At 44.0% G+C, this 16,872-nt stretch overlaps 1 protein-coding gene across 1 annotated transcript in view; it reads right to left on the reverse strand.

Annotated features, from left to right (window-relative positions):
• DOCK1 (dedicator of cytokinesis 1) overlaps nucleotides 1-16,872 on the reverse strand; it is a 293,238-nt gene that overhangs the window by 211,009 nt on the left and 65,357 nt on the right. The window contains exons 20-23 of the mRNA XM_064717058.1: nucleotides 15,363-15,452; nucleotides 14,922-15,022; nucleotides 10,650-10,784; nucleotides 8,486-8,594 (exon numbers count right to left, since the gene is read on the reverse strand). Of these exons, the coding sequence (XP_064573128.1) occupies nucleotides 8,486-8,594; nucleotides 10,650-10,784; nucleotides 14,922-15,022; nucleotides 15,363-15,452 (435 nt within the window). The remainder of the gene's footprint in view (nucleotides 1-8,485; nucleotides 8,595-10,649; nucleotides 10,785-14,921; nucleotides 15,023-15,362; nucleotides 15,453-16,872) is intronic.

Here is a 16,872-nt window from a genome sequence, read left to right on the forward strand (position 1 = left end):
ACAATTGAGAATATGGTGAGATCTCTTAATACAAAAGTGAAATCACCTTTGTGATAAATAGAGTAGGTCACTGGTGAGTGAAAAGCAAGCAGGACAGAAAAAGAACCTTGTGACAATGGAAAATTATCCCTTTCTTGGGTTTATAAATGGAATGACAAAAATAAGTGTCACAAAAGCTTCTCTGCAGTGGCTGTTTAAATAAAAACTAACTTAAGGTTGTCATTAGATTGACCAAATGACATTTGCAAAGTATTAAACAAAATGTATTCTGAGCAGAACACCACAGATTTTTTTTCTGGGGTTTAAGTTCAGCTCTTTGTAGTCCATAAAAGCAAAAAAAAAAAATCCTTAATTTAAAACTGTCATTTTCCAAAGCCATTTGTTTCCATCAGCACACCTGACCTCCAAATTAAGCACAAAAACCCTGTGCCAAATACATGATATTCTTCTGAACTCTTTTCTTTGACAAAGAAATAAATTTGTTTCACCTGACTCCATTTGAGGACATTAAAATAATGTTAATTTTCATCTTTTGTGCCATTCAACAAAGCACCTCCCTTCCACCCCAGCACTATCTTGGCTGCCATTCCATTAAACTCATCCAAACCAGTCAGCAGCTGCACCAAACAATATCCAGGAACACCTAAACTCAATATTTGAGATTTGCCCCAGCCTAGAGCATTTATTCAGCCCACAAACTTAAAGCAGTTTTCATCCTAGTTGCAAAGCAGCACCTCTGGCAATAAATTCAGTGTAAAATGCCCCATTTCAGGCTAAAACACAGGCCAAATTCAGGGTAAAAACCAGCCCAAATTCAGGGTAAAAACCAGCCCAATTTCAGGGTAAAAACCAGCCCTAATTCAGGGTAAAACAAGCCAAATTTCAGGCTAAATACCAGCCCAATTTCAGAACAAAACTGGCCCAAACCAGCCCTAATTCAGGCTAAAACCCAGCCCAATTTCAGGCCAAAAATCCAGCCCAATTTCAGGCCAAAAATCCAGCCCACAGCACAATCACAAATAAATATCTTTTGGAGATTCTTCCCACATGGGTTCTAAGAGACACAAAACCTCAGCCCAAAGTTGCATTTTGTTACTCAGCTCATCTGAAATGATGTTTATTTAGAATTCCACCTGTTGGAAAAGCCCTGCAGATTAACACAGTTTTCTCCTCAGGCACTTTATATTTCCCTGCCTTCATTTAAATACTTTTCTGTGGCTTTAGCAATAAATGCTGAATATTAAAGTACAGACTGGACACTGAGAAATGTGTTAGAAGCGAGCAGAATTCTTAAGAACCCACAGGCACGGGAGAATTCACATTAAAAAATGATCTCATCTTCCACCCCAGCTCTGTGTGGCCTCACACAGGATGATTTTACACACAAAGTGTTCAAACCTCCTTAATTCAGATTATTCAGAGCTCCCAGCCATCCCAAACAAAAGCAGAACAGCAAATATCAGAGGGGCCCTGATGGTTTTTGGGTTTTTTTTTTTGTTTTAAGGTTGGGATTGAAAGTGTTTGAGATGATATTTAGTGCTTTGACTTAGATGTTTCTTATTTTTATTTATATTATAGTTTTACAACTCCCAAGTTCTACAGCACTCTATTAACAAGCTACAAAGTGCCTAACTCTCTTTCTCTATAAGGTCTTTTAAGATTAAACTATCTAATTAAGAAATGACACATTATTTTCACTTTTAACCCAAAAACTGATCCCTTGTGCCCTGCACTGCAGACTTTTCTGCTTAATTACAAAATACCACCCAAACACGTGGAGAAGAAGGACCAACCTCCACCCTAAAACCTCCATTTTGCTTTATATTTATGACTATATTTTAAAACTTTTAACCCTAAGTTTTCCACCCTGTGATATCACACACTTCTATTCAAACTCCACACTCACAATCTCAATTATTAATCAATTTTGGAAGCTTCTCCACGGCCTCTCTCAGGGGTCAGTGCCTGGCAGCACAGAAAATCTGAAATTTTCAGTATCCAAGGTCCCAACATCTCCCTCTCTTGTTTGAATTATGAATATTGTTTTGACAGTTTTGTTAAATTTTTGTTGGATATATTGAAGTAGATAAGGTATTATGTTTTGTTATTTAAATATTCATTTTGTTGATTTATGTGTTATTTAAGGTAAATAATGCAGTAATAAAGTATAAATATGATACTTCATTTGGGTTTTTTTGTTGTTTGTTTTTTTAATTTAAGGTGAGGGGTTTTTTTCATATTTTCTTAATTTTGTTTTGGGATAAGTTAAATGCAATTAAAATGTTCGTGAAATTTGAAAATGAAATTTTGAAATACTGATATTCATAAATTCAAATATGAATTTTTGAATGGTAATCTGATTTATGTTTTTGTTAATAAGGTTTTGTTATATTAATTTTGATTAATATTATTTTTATTATATAATGATGATGATAATGATGATAATAATGATAATTATAATAATAATAGTAATAATAATAGCTATAATAATAGTAATAGTAATAATAATAGTAATAATAATAATAGTAATAATAGTAGTAGTAATAGTAGTAATAGTAGTAGTAATAATAATAGTAATAATAGTGATAATAGTAATAATAGTAACAGTAATAATAGCAATAGTAGTAATAGTAGTAATAGTAGTAATAAAAATAATAGTAATAATAGTAATAATAGAAATAATAATAATAGTAATAGTAATAATAATAGTAATAATAATAGTAATAATAATAATAGTAGTAGTAATAATAATAATATTAATAATAGTAATAATAGTAATAATAATAGTAATAATAGTAATAATGGTAATAATTGTAGTAATAATAATAATAGTAATAATAATAGTAGTAGTAGTAATAATAATAGTAATCATAGTAATAATAGTAATAATAATAGTAATAATAATAGTAGTAGTAGTAATAATAATAGTAATCATAGTAATAATAGTAATAGTAATAATAGTAATAATAGTAATAATGGTAATAATTGTAGTAATAATAATAGTAATAATAGTAATAATGGTAATAATAGTAGTAATAATAATAATAATAATAATAATAATTTTTTGCATTGGAATAATGCCTTAAAGTTGATATATTTTTTGTGGGTGAAATATTTTAAGTGCAGGTTCGAATTTTTGTGTTTGCTGAGAAGGTTCCAGCTCCCTGCACTGCAGGAGGAGCTTCTGTGCAGGAACCCCTGACTAAGGAATTTCTGCAATTTGGAGCCACCACTCCCAGGCTCCAGCTGAGCTCACCCTTCAGCAGGAGAAGGTGAAGGAAATAATTATCATGCACCAATTAGCAGAAAGGAGGAACAAACCCAGGAAGGCTCAGCACACTTGTAAGCATTAAAAATGCATGCACCCACCAAATGCTGCTCACCTTCCTGCAGCAGTTTAACCCTCAAAGTGACGCCTGGAAACCAAAGTGGAACCTCCCCTGCCAAAGCTATTCCTGCACTCAGCATGAGAGGGGAATGGTCTGTCTCCACTGAAAAAAAATCCAAAAAATCCACACCAAAAAATCCCTAAAATTGTATTTAATTTACTTAAAAAACTCCAACTACTGCATTGTTTTGAACATCGTAAATTTTAGCAGTTCGCCTTCCCAAATTCAAACCCACAGGACTGATTATAACCTGGGGTGAAAGTGAGTTTTAGTTGTTCTTGCACCTCAACATTGTAATTCCAACATGTCTGAGTATATAAAAGGCAAAAGAAATGAGGTGTAAACACCAGCAGAGTGATAGCAAAGCTCTGCTCAAACCACATCCCACGATCAAATGGAATTTTACCTATTTATTGCAAAAATCCACAGCTCAAGTAGGACCAATTTAGCAATAACCTTTTAATGTTATATATAAATATATATATAAACCCTATAAATCCCCCCTACCTAAGACTTTTTGAACACCCATAATCCTAAAAGAGGTACAAATTCCAAGCCTCTTTCTGTGCTCTACAGCCTTCAATCCCTGCACAATGCTGAGAGTTTGCTTTTAAAGAAACTTTTTTTTTTCCCCATGCATGCACCAAAAGCCTTGAAAAATTCAAATTAAAAAAAAATTAAAAGCAAAATATTAAACAACTACAGTCAACAGCTTCCACAAGGACATAAATATTTGAATAGACAAAGAGGAATTCTTGCTAAGAACACAAGACTGCAGTCTTTCATTCTGTGTCAGTTTGAAGGCTACTCCCCCAGCAGATAGGAAAAATAATCCAGAATATCCAGCCCAAAAAGTTGGGAACATCTGAGAAAGTTTCCAGTGGCAGTTCTGCTCCATGGTGATAAACTGTAAAGGAAAATTCCAGTTTTGGCAGGAGAAATGGGAGCAGTGGGATGGGTGAAAGAAGCATCTGCTTTGTTTAATGTACAGCACCTTGATTTTCTGTGTAGGTCTTTGCAACTTCTTATCTCTCTCCAAACACACTTATTTTGTCTACACTTCTTTAGCTCCCCCAATATTTATAAAAATCACTGAAAAAAAAAAGCCTAAAATTGCTACACAGCAAGATCTGCTGATCTTCCTGCACAACACAGGGAGCTGGGGACTTATCTGCTTAAAATCATTGATTTTCCACAAAACTTCAGCAAAGTATCCAACAGCACCAGAATTCCAGACTGCTTTGGGTTGGGAGGGACTCAAAGATCTTTTCCCACCCCTGCCATGGCAGGGACACCTCCCACTGCCCCAGGTGCTCCAGCCTGGCCTTGGGCACTGCCAGGGATCCAGGGGCAGCCACAGCTGCTCTGGGCAGTGCCAGGGCCTCAAAGGCAAAAATTTCTTCCCAATGTCCCATCCATCCCTGCCCTCTGGCACTGGGAGCCATTCCCTGTGTGCTGTCCCTCCATCCCTGTCCCCAGTCCCTCTCCAGCTCTCCTGGAGCCCCTTCAGGCCCTGCCAGGGCTCTGAGCTCTCCCTGGAGCTGCTCCTGCCCAGGTGAGCCCCCCTGGGTGTCCCAGCCTGGCTCCAGGCTGGGACAGGGAGCCAGGGTTGGTGCCAGGGTTGGTGCCAGGGTTGGTGCCCCCAACCCTGTCGGATCTCAAGATTTCAGTCCTGAGGTGCCGAGCCACCGAGACCACCCTGGGGGGCTCGGGACTCCTGGAATGTTGCCAGAAGTGTCTGGTAGCTGGACTTTGGTCCTACACAGGAGACGACAAGGATGAGGGCTTCACCGGGTGAATGGTGAAGGGATTGGTTAATTAGAGGGTGAGACACAGGGTTTAGGATTTATGTACAGGGGGGTTTAGAGGAGTAAGATGGAGGAATTGGGGCGTGTCCTGTCCTTCTTCTTCTTCTTCTTCTCCTCCATCTTCTTTGGCCACGGTGGCACCTTTGGATTGGTTATTACTGAGAGTGCACCGAGTTATAAGAATAAATGGTATTGGGGAAAAATGATAAATATTGTACACGTAACAATGGGTATAAAGATAGGTGACCGCCCGGAGGGCAGCACAGTGTGCTCATGGCTGGCTGCTGAGCAGATCTTTGTTCAGCTGAAAGAACATCTTTTAGATAAACAATTAATAAACATAAAAACCGAAAGAAGAACTGAAGCCTCTTCTCGTCCTTTGATACGCGGGCTGCCCCAAGGCCACTCCGGGCCTTCCAGGCCCTCAAACAGCCGAGATAACCGGACACAAGCCCTCCCTGTGCCCAGCCCTGCTCCCCAGCAGTGCCCCCAGCAGTTCCAGCTGTGGTTTGTGCCCTCCCTCCCTCAGAGGCTGCACCCAGCACATCCCTGCACCCCGGCTGCCCCCACAACCCCCTGGAACAAACTTCAGAAAGGATAAAAAATCCCTTTATTTCCTTTAAAGTGCCCTCCTAAGGCTGCCAGCACTGCCTGCCCTTGTACAACACCCAGAGCAGAGGTCGGGGTTTCACTGCTGGGGAGGTGCAGCACTCCCAACCCTCTGCACCCCTTGGATCCCTTCCTGGGGTTTGGAACCAGCTCTGGGAGGTGCAGCTGATGCTCCTCTCCACCAGCAGAGATGGAGATGCTCCACGAGGCCTCCAATGCCACCCCTCAGTGTCACTGGCACCGCCTGCAGCTCTGCCAGGCAGGGGGCACAGAACCCACACTCACTCTCCAAAAATCTCAAACATTTATCCACCCATTCAAGAGTTTTGCTCTCTGTGACAGAGGCACACACTTCTGTCAGGCAGGGTGCACAGAATCCACACTCACTCTGAAAACCCCCACATTTATCCACCAAATCAAGAGTTTTGTTCTCTGTGAGAACAAAACATTGTTTCTGTCAGGCAGGGTGCACAGAACCCACACTCTCTCTGAAAACCCCAACATTTATCCACTCATTCCATAGTTTTGTTGTCAGACAGAAGCACATGTTTCTGCCAGGCAGGATGCACAGAATCCACACTCACTCTCTTCAAAAAAACTGAAACATTTATCCACCAAATCAAGAGTTTTGTCCTCAAACAGAGGCACGCATTTCTGCCAGGCAGGGTGCACAGAATCCCCACATTTATCCACCCATTCCACAGTTTTGTTCTCAGACAGAAGCACACATTTCTGCCTGACAAGATGCACAGAACTCACACTCACTCTCCAAAAATCTCAAACATTTATCCACCCATTCAAGAGTTTTGTCCTCAAACAGAGGCACGCATTTCTGCCAGGCAGGGTGCACAGAATCCCCACATTTATCCACCCATTCCACAGTTTTGTTCTCAGACAGAAGCACACATTTCTGCCTGACAAGATGCACAGAACTCACACTCACTCTCTGCAAACCCCCACATTTATCCCCCAATTCAATAGTTTTGTTCTCAGACAGAAGCACACGTTTCTGCCTGGTGCTCACGCTGCACAGCTCCAGTGGATACCTGAACATCATAAAAGCAATTTCACAAACTGCAAAAAGCCAATAGTAGCAATGATGTGTTCTCAGAGCTCAGGAATTAGAGTCCAGAGGAGATGAAAGCAATAAATAATGAATGAAAGCTTGTCAAGGCTTCTGCAAGGCATCCTCAAGCACACTGAACCCACCCTGCTCATCCCTCAGAGCTTCATCTGCCACCCTACACACACACACGGGTGCAGAGCTCTGAATCTGCTGGTGGGATGTCTCCAGTACTTGCCAGGCAGCTTTCCTTCCACAACCAAATCAATTTTCAGCTTTTTTCCCTTTTTCCCCCCCCCACCAAGGTATAAATTGTTAAAGAAAAATCTCATGTTCATCTGCCTTCCTGCAGCAGGCCCTGCAAGGGAGGCTCAGGCAAAGAAATCTCCCATTCCACTCCTGTAATCTGCCAAGTCCCTGTTTGTAAAAGCCCAGAGAGAGCACACGGAGCTACCTGCCCACTTCCATTCAGGACAGATGCTCTGGCAATGAAATGAAAATACAGCTTTCCTGAAACGTGTAATATCCCTACTTTGTTATCAGATGATCCAGTCTTGGCCTCTCTGCCTAAAATATTCCTCCTCAGCTGCTTTATGCCCACCGTCTCCTTTTGCTGTGTGCTCAGCATGGCATCAGGAGCCCCAGAGCCCGGCCACAAAGGACTGGGGGCTTTCATCAGGGCTGTTCCTGCTCCAGGAGCTTCTCCCACTGGCACAGGGATTTCCATCTGTCTGTCCTGGCAACCACCGGAGCAGGCAGAGCCCAACTGTCCCAAATCCTCCCCCAAATCCCAGCCCCTTGATCCTCTCTCCACTGATTCAGCAGGGCTGGGTCAGGGCTTTCACCTTTTTTATAAACTCTGGTTGGAAGCACGAGGAGAAGTTCAAGGTGCAGCTGATCAAACACATTTAGGGCAGTCTCTGCAGCTTTCCATGATGAAAAAGAGCCACTAACTTCTGTATCCAGGCTCCTCAGGATACCAAAATCTGCCAGTCCTACAATTCAGAGCTTTGGCTCTTTGATATCAGCACATTTTGAGGGCACAGACTCCTTTCCCAATTGCATGAGCCAATGTTCCCAAAAGTAGATTTAAAGGCACACAAGGAAAGCTCTAAGGGAGGAAAGGTGGAGCTTCCAGTCTCTCTCACTACTAACTTTCTTCTTTAAAATATATACTAGGACTTAAGATCCTATATTAAAGATCCTGAACAGCCTCAGATATAAATAAGTACATTAAAATTTGAGGGTCTACACTGTCAGCAGCATCTTAAGTATAATGTCTTAAAAACACCTTCACTTTAAGGTTATACAAGTTAAAAAAGCCAAATACCACTGAACCCAAATTAAGTTCTCTTTTTAAAATAAAAGTGAGGCTTTTGAAGCAATTAAAGATTGGACTCAATCATCTTAGATGACTCCTCCAACTAAGATAATTCTAGAATTCTATAAATTTACTTGTTCAAAGAAAGCTCTTTACACAGTCCCAAACCCTTCAGCAGAAGCACCAAGAATTAACCTTGATTGAAGCAAAGCCACCTTTTAAGCACAAATAAGCAATTATTTCACTGCCTTGTTGTGGCTGAGGATGCAAAACTGGAGCCGTGGAAAGCACAAACCTTCACTATGACAGTCTGGTCAGAGTTGCTGCTCATCATCTCATTGATGGACTTAAAGAGCTGCAGCAGAGACTCCCTGAAGTCTGCTTCTCCTTTGTTTTCATACAGCCTGAAAAACAACAGTTAGGTTTCATCAGCACAAACCACAATGCAAATACTGTTTTAAAAAAAAACAGTATTTTGTTCTGATTGTTAAAAAAAATGGTGGTTTTTTTAACAATCAGATGACAAATGGCCACTTTCTGCCTTACGTTTTCTCAAGAATTTTTACAACTTTTTTTTTACTGAATCAAGAGCTTTCTTACAGAAAAAAAAAAAAAAAAAACCAAAAAAAAACCCAACAAAACCAACAAAAGACAGACTGGCCAGGCTGGGCCAGCATTACAGGAGGAAGAGATGTAGAGATTTTTCTTGTGAAATGCCACGTGCAGCAGGGCTGCTCCAGTCTCTGGTGAATCCCCTGTGCCAGGGACAGCCTCTGCACCCTGCAGATGTTGCCAGGACCCTTGTGCTGATGAAGCCAGAAAACAAACAGCCAACTTGCCAGCAATCATTAAAATCTACCAGTGGCACAAGGGGAGTGACCTTAACTTCCTGCTGCTTTACACTGAAGTTAACGTGGATCATTTTTAATGCTGTGCTCAGAAAACTTGGCAAGTCCCAGATATGAAAAGTTGATTTTAACCTGGGCACAGAGGAAATAAATACTACAGAAAAAAAAAAAAAGCCCCAAACCACTAAACTGTGTTATTTTGCTGTGCACACTTCTACTCCCCTTTTAGGCTTAAACTGGGGGTTATGCAGGATAAAAAACTTGTTAAGTCCCCATTTCCATAATGGATTTTAGTGTCCCCCTGAACAGATTAGAGAGGTGAAACTTATACCAACAGAAAGAGTAACTGAACCTGACAGCCCAATAAATCAAAGTGCTTCAGACAAAAAACACTGCCTTTCAAAAAGGAAGTTATAATAAAAATAAACAAGTCAGTCACAAATGTGTTCCTACTGTCAGTTAATAACATCTATTTATTTAATATACCTGATAAAGCACAAAATCTCTGCAGCTGTGAGAAATCAAGGTTTACACCAGGCTGGTGCTTCCAGCACTGCCTGGAGGATTTTAAGGCTGTAGTAAATACACCACAAGCACTGGGATCAGTACTGAGGAAATCAGAGATATTTCTAAAGGTCACTTGCAATATTTTGCCTTTATCAACCTTTGCTGTAGTGAACAAATAGATGTGTCACCATGCTTTAAGTGGATGAACTTCCATGGATTTATCCAGAACTCAACTGCTAAAATGCTCCATCCATCCATGGAGCCCACCACCCTCTCCTTGAAGTTAAAAATACGCCATATTTTGGAATAAAAGCTTCAGCTTGCTGCTTGTGATTCCTCAGTGGAGCAGCAGCAATTCTGCATTTTAATCAGCCCAAATGACACCCCCCAGGCAGGGCTTCAGTCCTGCAGCAGAACAAATCTGGCTCTTGCTGCACTCACTAATTTTGCTGATTAATCCCTTGGCATGGAGGGTTGGTCTCTCACTGAGGGGCTGTGAATTTGTGCTTCCCACAAGGAAATCCCACAGCCAGTCCTGGAGGGTCACACTGTCTGTAAATCCAATCTGCAGCCAGAGGGAATTTTATTTTTTCCGTTTTCAAGTGATTTGTAGGCCCTGCTACAGCCTCAGTGACATCCAGTATTTTATGAATCTCACAGCAAGGCTCCTGCAGAAATAAATTCCAGGCCCTAAATTAGAGAAAAGGGTGGTGGAGATGGTAACTGAAGAGCTCTACATAAATCCCTTGCAATAGGGTTGTTCCCACTGCTAACAAGCAGTAAAAGGACTCAATCTAAGTGAAGATCCCATCAGCTTGGTTTATAACTTCTGTAAAATCCTGTGTATAAAACACAACACAGTAACAGGAGTTTCCCCAAACAGTGCCAAGCTTTAATTGTCCAGAGACCTAAACTATGATGATTTTACCAATTCCCTGCTACTGAAAATAGAGATCTCTGCTAAAGAGGGAAAACCCTTCTCCTGAAATAACTTCTCACAGCTTCAAGCATTTATAGAATAGTGCAAAACTAAGCAGTTTTAACTGCTGGACTGTAAAATGTTGGCAGTTTTGGGCATTATTGGCAGTGGGAGGTTGAACTCACTGGTTGAACAATATCCTGGAGCGGACAATGAACTTGAAGATGTATTCCAGGGCTTTCATGGCTTTGAAGAGTTGATCAGTGATCCCACACTTCTCAGCATTGTCCACGTAGGTTTTTAAAACCTTGGTCAGTTTCCTGTTTAAACACAAAAAAAACCCCACATAAAAGTTACAAGTATTCTCACAGAATTTCCATTCTGAAAGGTTTAATAAAAAATGAAGTGCCCACAGAGCTACAAACTTAATTCTTCTTAATAAACTCATTGTTGTTTTGTTTTGCTGATAAGTGGCTGGAATTTATTCTTGAGCAAAAAAAGAAAAACCACAGACCATAACCCAATGTAAACACACAACAATCCAAAATCTCTGAGAGTGATTTTCGCTCGGATGTTCAATGGATATTCAAATTTAGGCTTCATGAAAGATGACCAATAATATAATAATAATAAATAATTATAATAAATATTAATAATTATTAAGAAGAATTAAAATTCTAAATTAGTAAGAATAATAAAAATAATTAAATTAAATACAAGCATGCTGTTAGAATTAACACAACATGTGAGTTCCTTCATTCAGCAAGGCTTCCCCATTAGAAAGCTTTCCCATGGATTTTGGGCTGAAATTTGTAAAATTTATTTCTCCAAGTACACACCACCAGCTGGAAATTCTCTTCTTCCCCATTTTAAAGCCTATCAAACTCGAAAGTGAAACAATTTTCAAAATAATCCCATTCCAGCTCCCTCCCTTGCAATGAATATAAATCAGGGCTTTAATGCAACCACCAGCAATTCCATTTTAAATCACCCCAGCTCCAGTGCATGATCCAACATCCCCACTCCAAGTAAACAAGCTGCACATTATTCCCCACTAACAGAAAACAACACAGAGATCCTGCTGCCTGGGGATTTGCTGGAGCAGGAGCAAACTGCCTGAGAATTTCAAGTAAGCACTTAAATACTGCCAAGGCCACCTCTCTTTGCTCCAGGGCTGCAGGCTGGGCTGGGTGATCTTGGAGCTCTTTTCCACAATGGATGTTCCAGGAATAAAAGGCAGGGAGAGGGCAGGGATCTGTCACATCCATGGGGACACCTCGAGCCAGAATTCAGCTCCTCCCTGTCCCTGTCTCCCTGCACATGAGGAAAAAGGAGAAAGGAGGGGAGAAAGAGAGAGGAAAGGAGGGGAAAGGGGAGAGGGAAAGAGGGGAAAGGAGGAAGAGAGAGGAAAGAGAGGGAAGAGAGAAAGGAGAGAGAAAGAGAGAGAAAGGAGAGAGAAAGGAGGAGAAAGGGAGAGAAAGGAGGAGAAAGGAGAGAGAAACGAGAGAGGAAAAGGAGGAGAAAGAGGAGGAAAGGAGAGGGGAAAGGAGAGGGGAAAGAGGGGAAAGGAGGGGGAAAGGAGAGGGGAAAGGAGAGGGGAAAGGAGAGGGGAAAGGAGGGGGAAAGGAGGGGGAAACGAGGGGGAAACGAGGGGGAAACGAGGGGGGGGGAAACGAGGGGGAAACGAGGGGGAACGAGGGAAACGAGGGGGAAAACGAGGGGGAAACGAGGGGGGAAACGAGGGGGGAAACGAGGGGGAAACGAGGGGGAAACGAGGGGGGAAACGAGGGGGGAAACGAGGGGGGAAACGAGGGGGGAAACGAGGGGGGAAACGAGGGGGGAAACGAGGGGGGAAACGAGGGGGGAAACGAGGGGGAAACGAGGGGGGGGGAAACGAGGGGGGGGAAACGAGGGGGGAAACGAGGGGGGAAACGAGGGGGAAACGAGGGGGGAAACGAGGGGGGAAACGAGGGGGGAAACGAGGGGGGAAACGAGGGGGAAACGAGGGGGGAAACGAGGGGGGAAACGAGGGGGGAAACGAGGGGGGAAACGGGGGGAAACGAGGGGGGAAACGAGGGGGGAAACGAGGGGGAAACGAGGGGGGAAACGAGGGGGGGGGAAACGAGGGGGGGAAACGAGGGGGGAAACGAGGGGGGAAAACGAGGGGGGAAACGAGGGGGGAAACGAGGGGGAAACGAGGGGGGAAACGAGGGGGGAAACGAGGGGGGAAACGAGGGGGAAACGAGGGGGGAAACGAGGGGGGAAACGAGGGGGAAACGAGGGGGGAAACGAGGGGGGAAACGAGGGGGGAAACGAGGGGGGAAACGAGGGGGGAAACGAGGGGGGAAACGAGGGGGGAAACGAGGGGGGAAACGAGGGGGGAAACGAGGGGGGGAAACGAGGGGGGAAACGAGGGGAGGGGAAACGAGGGGGGAAACGAGGGGGAAACGAGGGGGAAACGAGGGGGGAAACGAGGGGGGAAACGAGGGGGGAAACGAGGGGGGAAACGAGGGGGGAAACGAGGGGGAAACGAGGGGGAAACGAGGGGGAAACGAGGGGGGAAACGAGGGGGGAACGAGGGGAACGAGGGGGAAACGAGGGGGGAAACGAGGGGGAAACGAGGGGGGAAAAAAAAAAAAAAACGAACGGGGGGAAACGAGGGGGGAAACGAGGGGGAAACGAGGGGGAACGGGGGAAACGAGGGGGGAAACGAGGGGGGGGGAAACGAGGGGGGAAACGAGGGGGAAACGAGGGGGAAACGAGGGGGGAAACGAGGGGGGAAAAAAACGAACGAGGGGGGAAACGAGGGGGGAAACGAGGGGGGAAGGGAAACGAGGGGGAAGAGGGGAAACGAGGGGGAAACGAGGGGGGAAACGAGGGGGGGAAACGAGGGGGGAAACGAGGGGGACGAGGGGGAAACGAGGGGGGAAACGAGGGGGGAAACGAGGGGGAAGGGGGAAACGAGGGGGGAAACGAGAGGGGAAACGAGGGGAACGAGGGGGAAACGAGGGGGAAACGAGGGGGAAACGAGAGGGGAAACGAGGGGGAAACGAGAGGGGAAACGAGAGGGGAAACGAGGGGGAAACGAGGGGGAAACGAGGAGGGGAAACGAGAGGGGAAAGAGGGGGAAACGAAGGGAAACGAGGGGAACAGGGGAAACGAGGGAACGAAACGAGGGAAAAGAGGGGAAACGAGAGGGGAAACGAGAGGGGAAACGAGAGGGGAAACGAGAGGGGAAACGAGAGGGGAAACGAGAGGGGAAACGAGAGGGGAAACGAGAGGGGAAACGAGAGGGGAAACGAGAGGGGAAACGAGAGGGGAAACGAGGGGAAACGAGGGGGAAACGAGAGGGAAACGAGGGAGAGGGGAAACGAGAGGGAAACGAGAGGGAAAGGAGAGGGAAAGGAGAGGGAAAGGAGAGGGAAAGGAGAGGGAAAGGAGAGGGAAAGGAGAGGGAAACGAGAGGGAAAGGAGAGGGAAACGAGAGGGAAACGAGAGGGAAACGAGAGGGGAAACGAGAGGGGAAACGAGAGGGGAAACGAGAGGGGAAACGAGAGGGAAAGGAATGCTCTCCATGCCATGAGAGGATCACCCTCAGCTTTTCTGAGAAGTGCAGGTGATGCAGGATGAGTGAGCAGTGATCAAAACATCACTGGCTCAAATCTTCTTTGGGAATTAAAGAAGGATCAGGGAAAGGTTCTCCCCCAGAGGCTGCCAGAGCTCCAGGAGGGTTTGGACAACATTCCCAGGGATGCCCAGGGTGGGATTTTGAGGTGTCTATACCAGGAGCTGCACTGATGATCCCTGTGGGACCTTCCAGCTCAGGATATTCGAGGATTTCATGATTCTTCACGATTTTAAATCAACATTTTCGGGTTCCTTAACAGAGACTCTGCACCAGCAAAGGGCACCCCAGGTTTCCTGGTTTGGGTTTGCCTTCCCCCTAGCACTGCTAAGATATCCATCAGATATTTCTCCTCCAGCCTAATGCAGCAGCAAAGATTCCAACTGTCAGAAACTACTTAAGACAACAAAACTAATGGGCCTTTTTTGTGTCATTCACTGCCTCTTCCCCACATGACAGTAATGTGGATAATTGGGGGACAGTGTCGTTTAATGCACAAAAAATCTGTATTTGAAGCATCTTAAATGGACACGATTTCCTTCCAATTTAAGTGAGAATTGCTTTTGTTTTCCTTACAAAACAACTCCTGAAATTGTCAAATCATCCCCTTCTTCATTACAGCACTATCAAAACTTCTCCTTGCACAGCACTGAAAGTTGCACCAATTTATTTCAAGAAAGAAACAAAGACCAGTCTTCTACCCCCAGTCTTCTTCCAGACCCTCCCAAGCTCATGGGCACATTCCTAATTAAGCTACACAAACAAGTAATTAGATAACATTACCTGGAAAATTCTCCAAGTCACATTAGGAAAAATAAATTTTCCAACTCACGTGTAGGCCAAGGTAGCACTGAAATGCTTCTTGATGTAGGTCTCCAAGACAGGGTTGAAATGTTGAAATTTTCTGTCAGCAATCAGTCCAATGATAAATACCTGAAAAAACCCAGCATAATTAGTGTATTGGTCTCCAAAAAGTCTTTAATTTTTGTCCATTCCCCTTTCTTCTCAGAGAAGAGACATTACTGACATTAAATTTTCTGTTCTTGTCCTAAATTCTGCTGTTAATCCATTAAAATGACTGGATGTGAGTGCTTCCTTATTTCCTGAGAGGATGACATGATAGAATCCAACTCCCTCTGGATCTGAACCTTTAAATATAACTTTTAAATTAAACAATAACTCTCAGCTCAGATCTTTTCCATTAAAAAACTTGTTTCTATCGTTAATTCCCCATTATTGGGTACATTTCAGACCCTCCCCAGTGCAGACTCACCAAAGCATCAAACACCAAAGTGTCAAAGGTCTCACTCTCTGAGTTCTCCATCATGATGTTAAAAAGGGCATCCAGTGTATCTTGAAGGAACTACAAAGAAACAACACAGCTCTCATCATGTTCTCAAAGGAAAATTAAGTTGAGATTCCACACAGGACTCTACAGGGATTTTTGCTAAAGTAAAGGCATTTTAAAAGTTAGCAAAAAACAAAAAAGGAAAATCCAACACTTTTCTTTCAGCAGATGATTTTTAGTGAAGTTGATTATCTATACACAGGTTATCAGTCCAACAGAAGAAATGAAGTCAGAAGTCACACTTGGCACACCTGGACAAGGACTTGACTCTGTGACAATGCTCCGAAAACATCAATTTCCAAACTGCAGATTCACCACACGCTCACCAGGCCCATGCACTGCTGAGGATTTGGGATTTCAGAGCACAAACCACACAAGCAACTGAGTCTCATGCCAGGGAATGGGGGCTGAGCCATGGGAGGCACTCGGAGCATCCCTGCCCAGGGCTGCACCTCAGCCCCATTCCCATGGGATCCCACATGCAGGGATGGGAACAGAGCCCCCAGTGCTGCCCAGCAAGGCCTGCACTCCCCTGCCTGGGCACTGCAGCACCACAGCAACAGCAGATTAGTGCCAGGGGCTTCCAGGGAACCACAAAAGGTCCCCAATTCCAGGAGTCCTTCCCAGAGCCAGGGATCCATGCAGTGCCAGATACTCATCAGTTCTGCTGGGATGGGATGTGCCTGAGCAGCTCCTTCCTCCAGCTGGCACAGGCACACAGGGGCTCCTCCAGGGCACGGCCAGGCTGCAGCACAGCTCACGGGGGGTTGAGAAAGAAGGGGTTAAACGTGGATGGTTCCAGCACGTCTGTCTCAAATCATCCCAGCATGGTTTGGGTTGGAAAGGACCTTAAATCCCTTCCTGTGCCATCCCTGGGACACCTTCCACTGTTCCAGGTGCTCCAGCCTGGCCTTGGGCACTGCCAGGGATCCAGGGGCAGCCACAGCTGCTCTGGGCACCTGTGCCAGGGCCTGCCACACTCACAGAGAAATAAAAATTAAAAAAAGTTTTTGCCTTGTAGATGTGTGGTATTTGCAGGACGAGGTGAGAGATGAGTGAATCTGACTCCGTGTTCCTAGAAGGCTAATTTATTATTATATATACAATATTATTATATTATTATACTTATATTATATTGAAGACTGCTATACTAAACTATACTAAAGAAAGAGAAAGGATACATCAGAAGGCTTAACAAGAATGAATAATAAAAACTCGTGACTGAGTCCTCAGAGTCAACACAGCTGATGATGATTGGACATTAAGTAAAAACAATTCACCCTGTGCCAGGGCCTGCCCACCCTCACAGGGAAAGAAAATTAAAAAAAAAAAGGTTTTGCCCTGTAGATGTGTGGCATTTGCAGGGGTTACCAGGATGAGGTCAGAGTGAATCTGACTCCATGTTCTTAGAAGGCTAATTTATTACTAAACGTAC

The sequence above is a fragment of the Zonotrichia leucophrys genome, chromosome 6, assembly GCF_028769735.1.
Source record: "Zonotrichia leucophrys gambelii isolate GWCS_2022_RI chromosome 6, RI_Zleu_2.0, whole genome shotgun sequence".
NCBI classification, from domain to species: Eukaryota; Metazoa; Chordata; class Aves; order Passeriformes; family Passerellidae; genus Zonotrichia; species Zonotrichia leucophrys.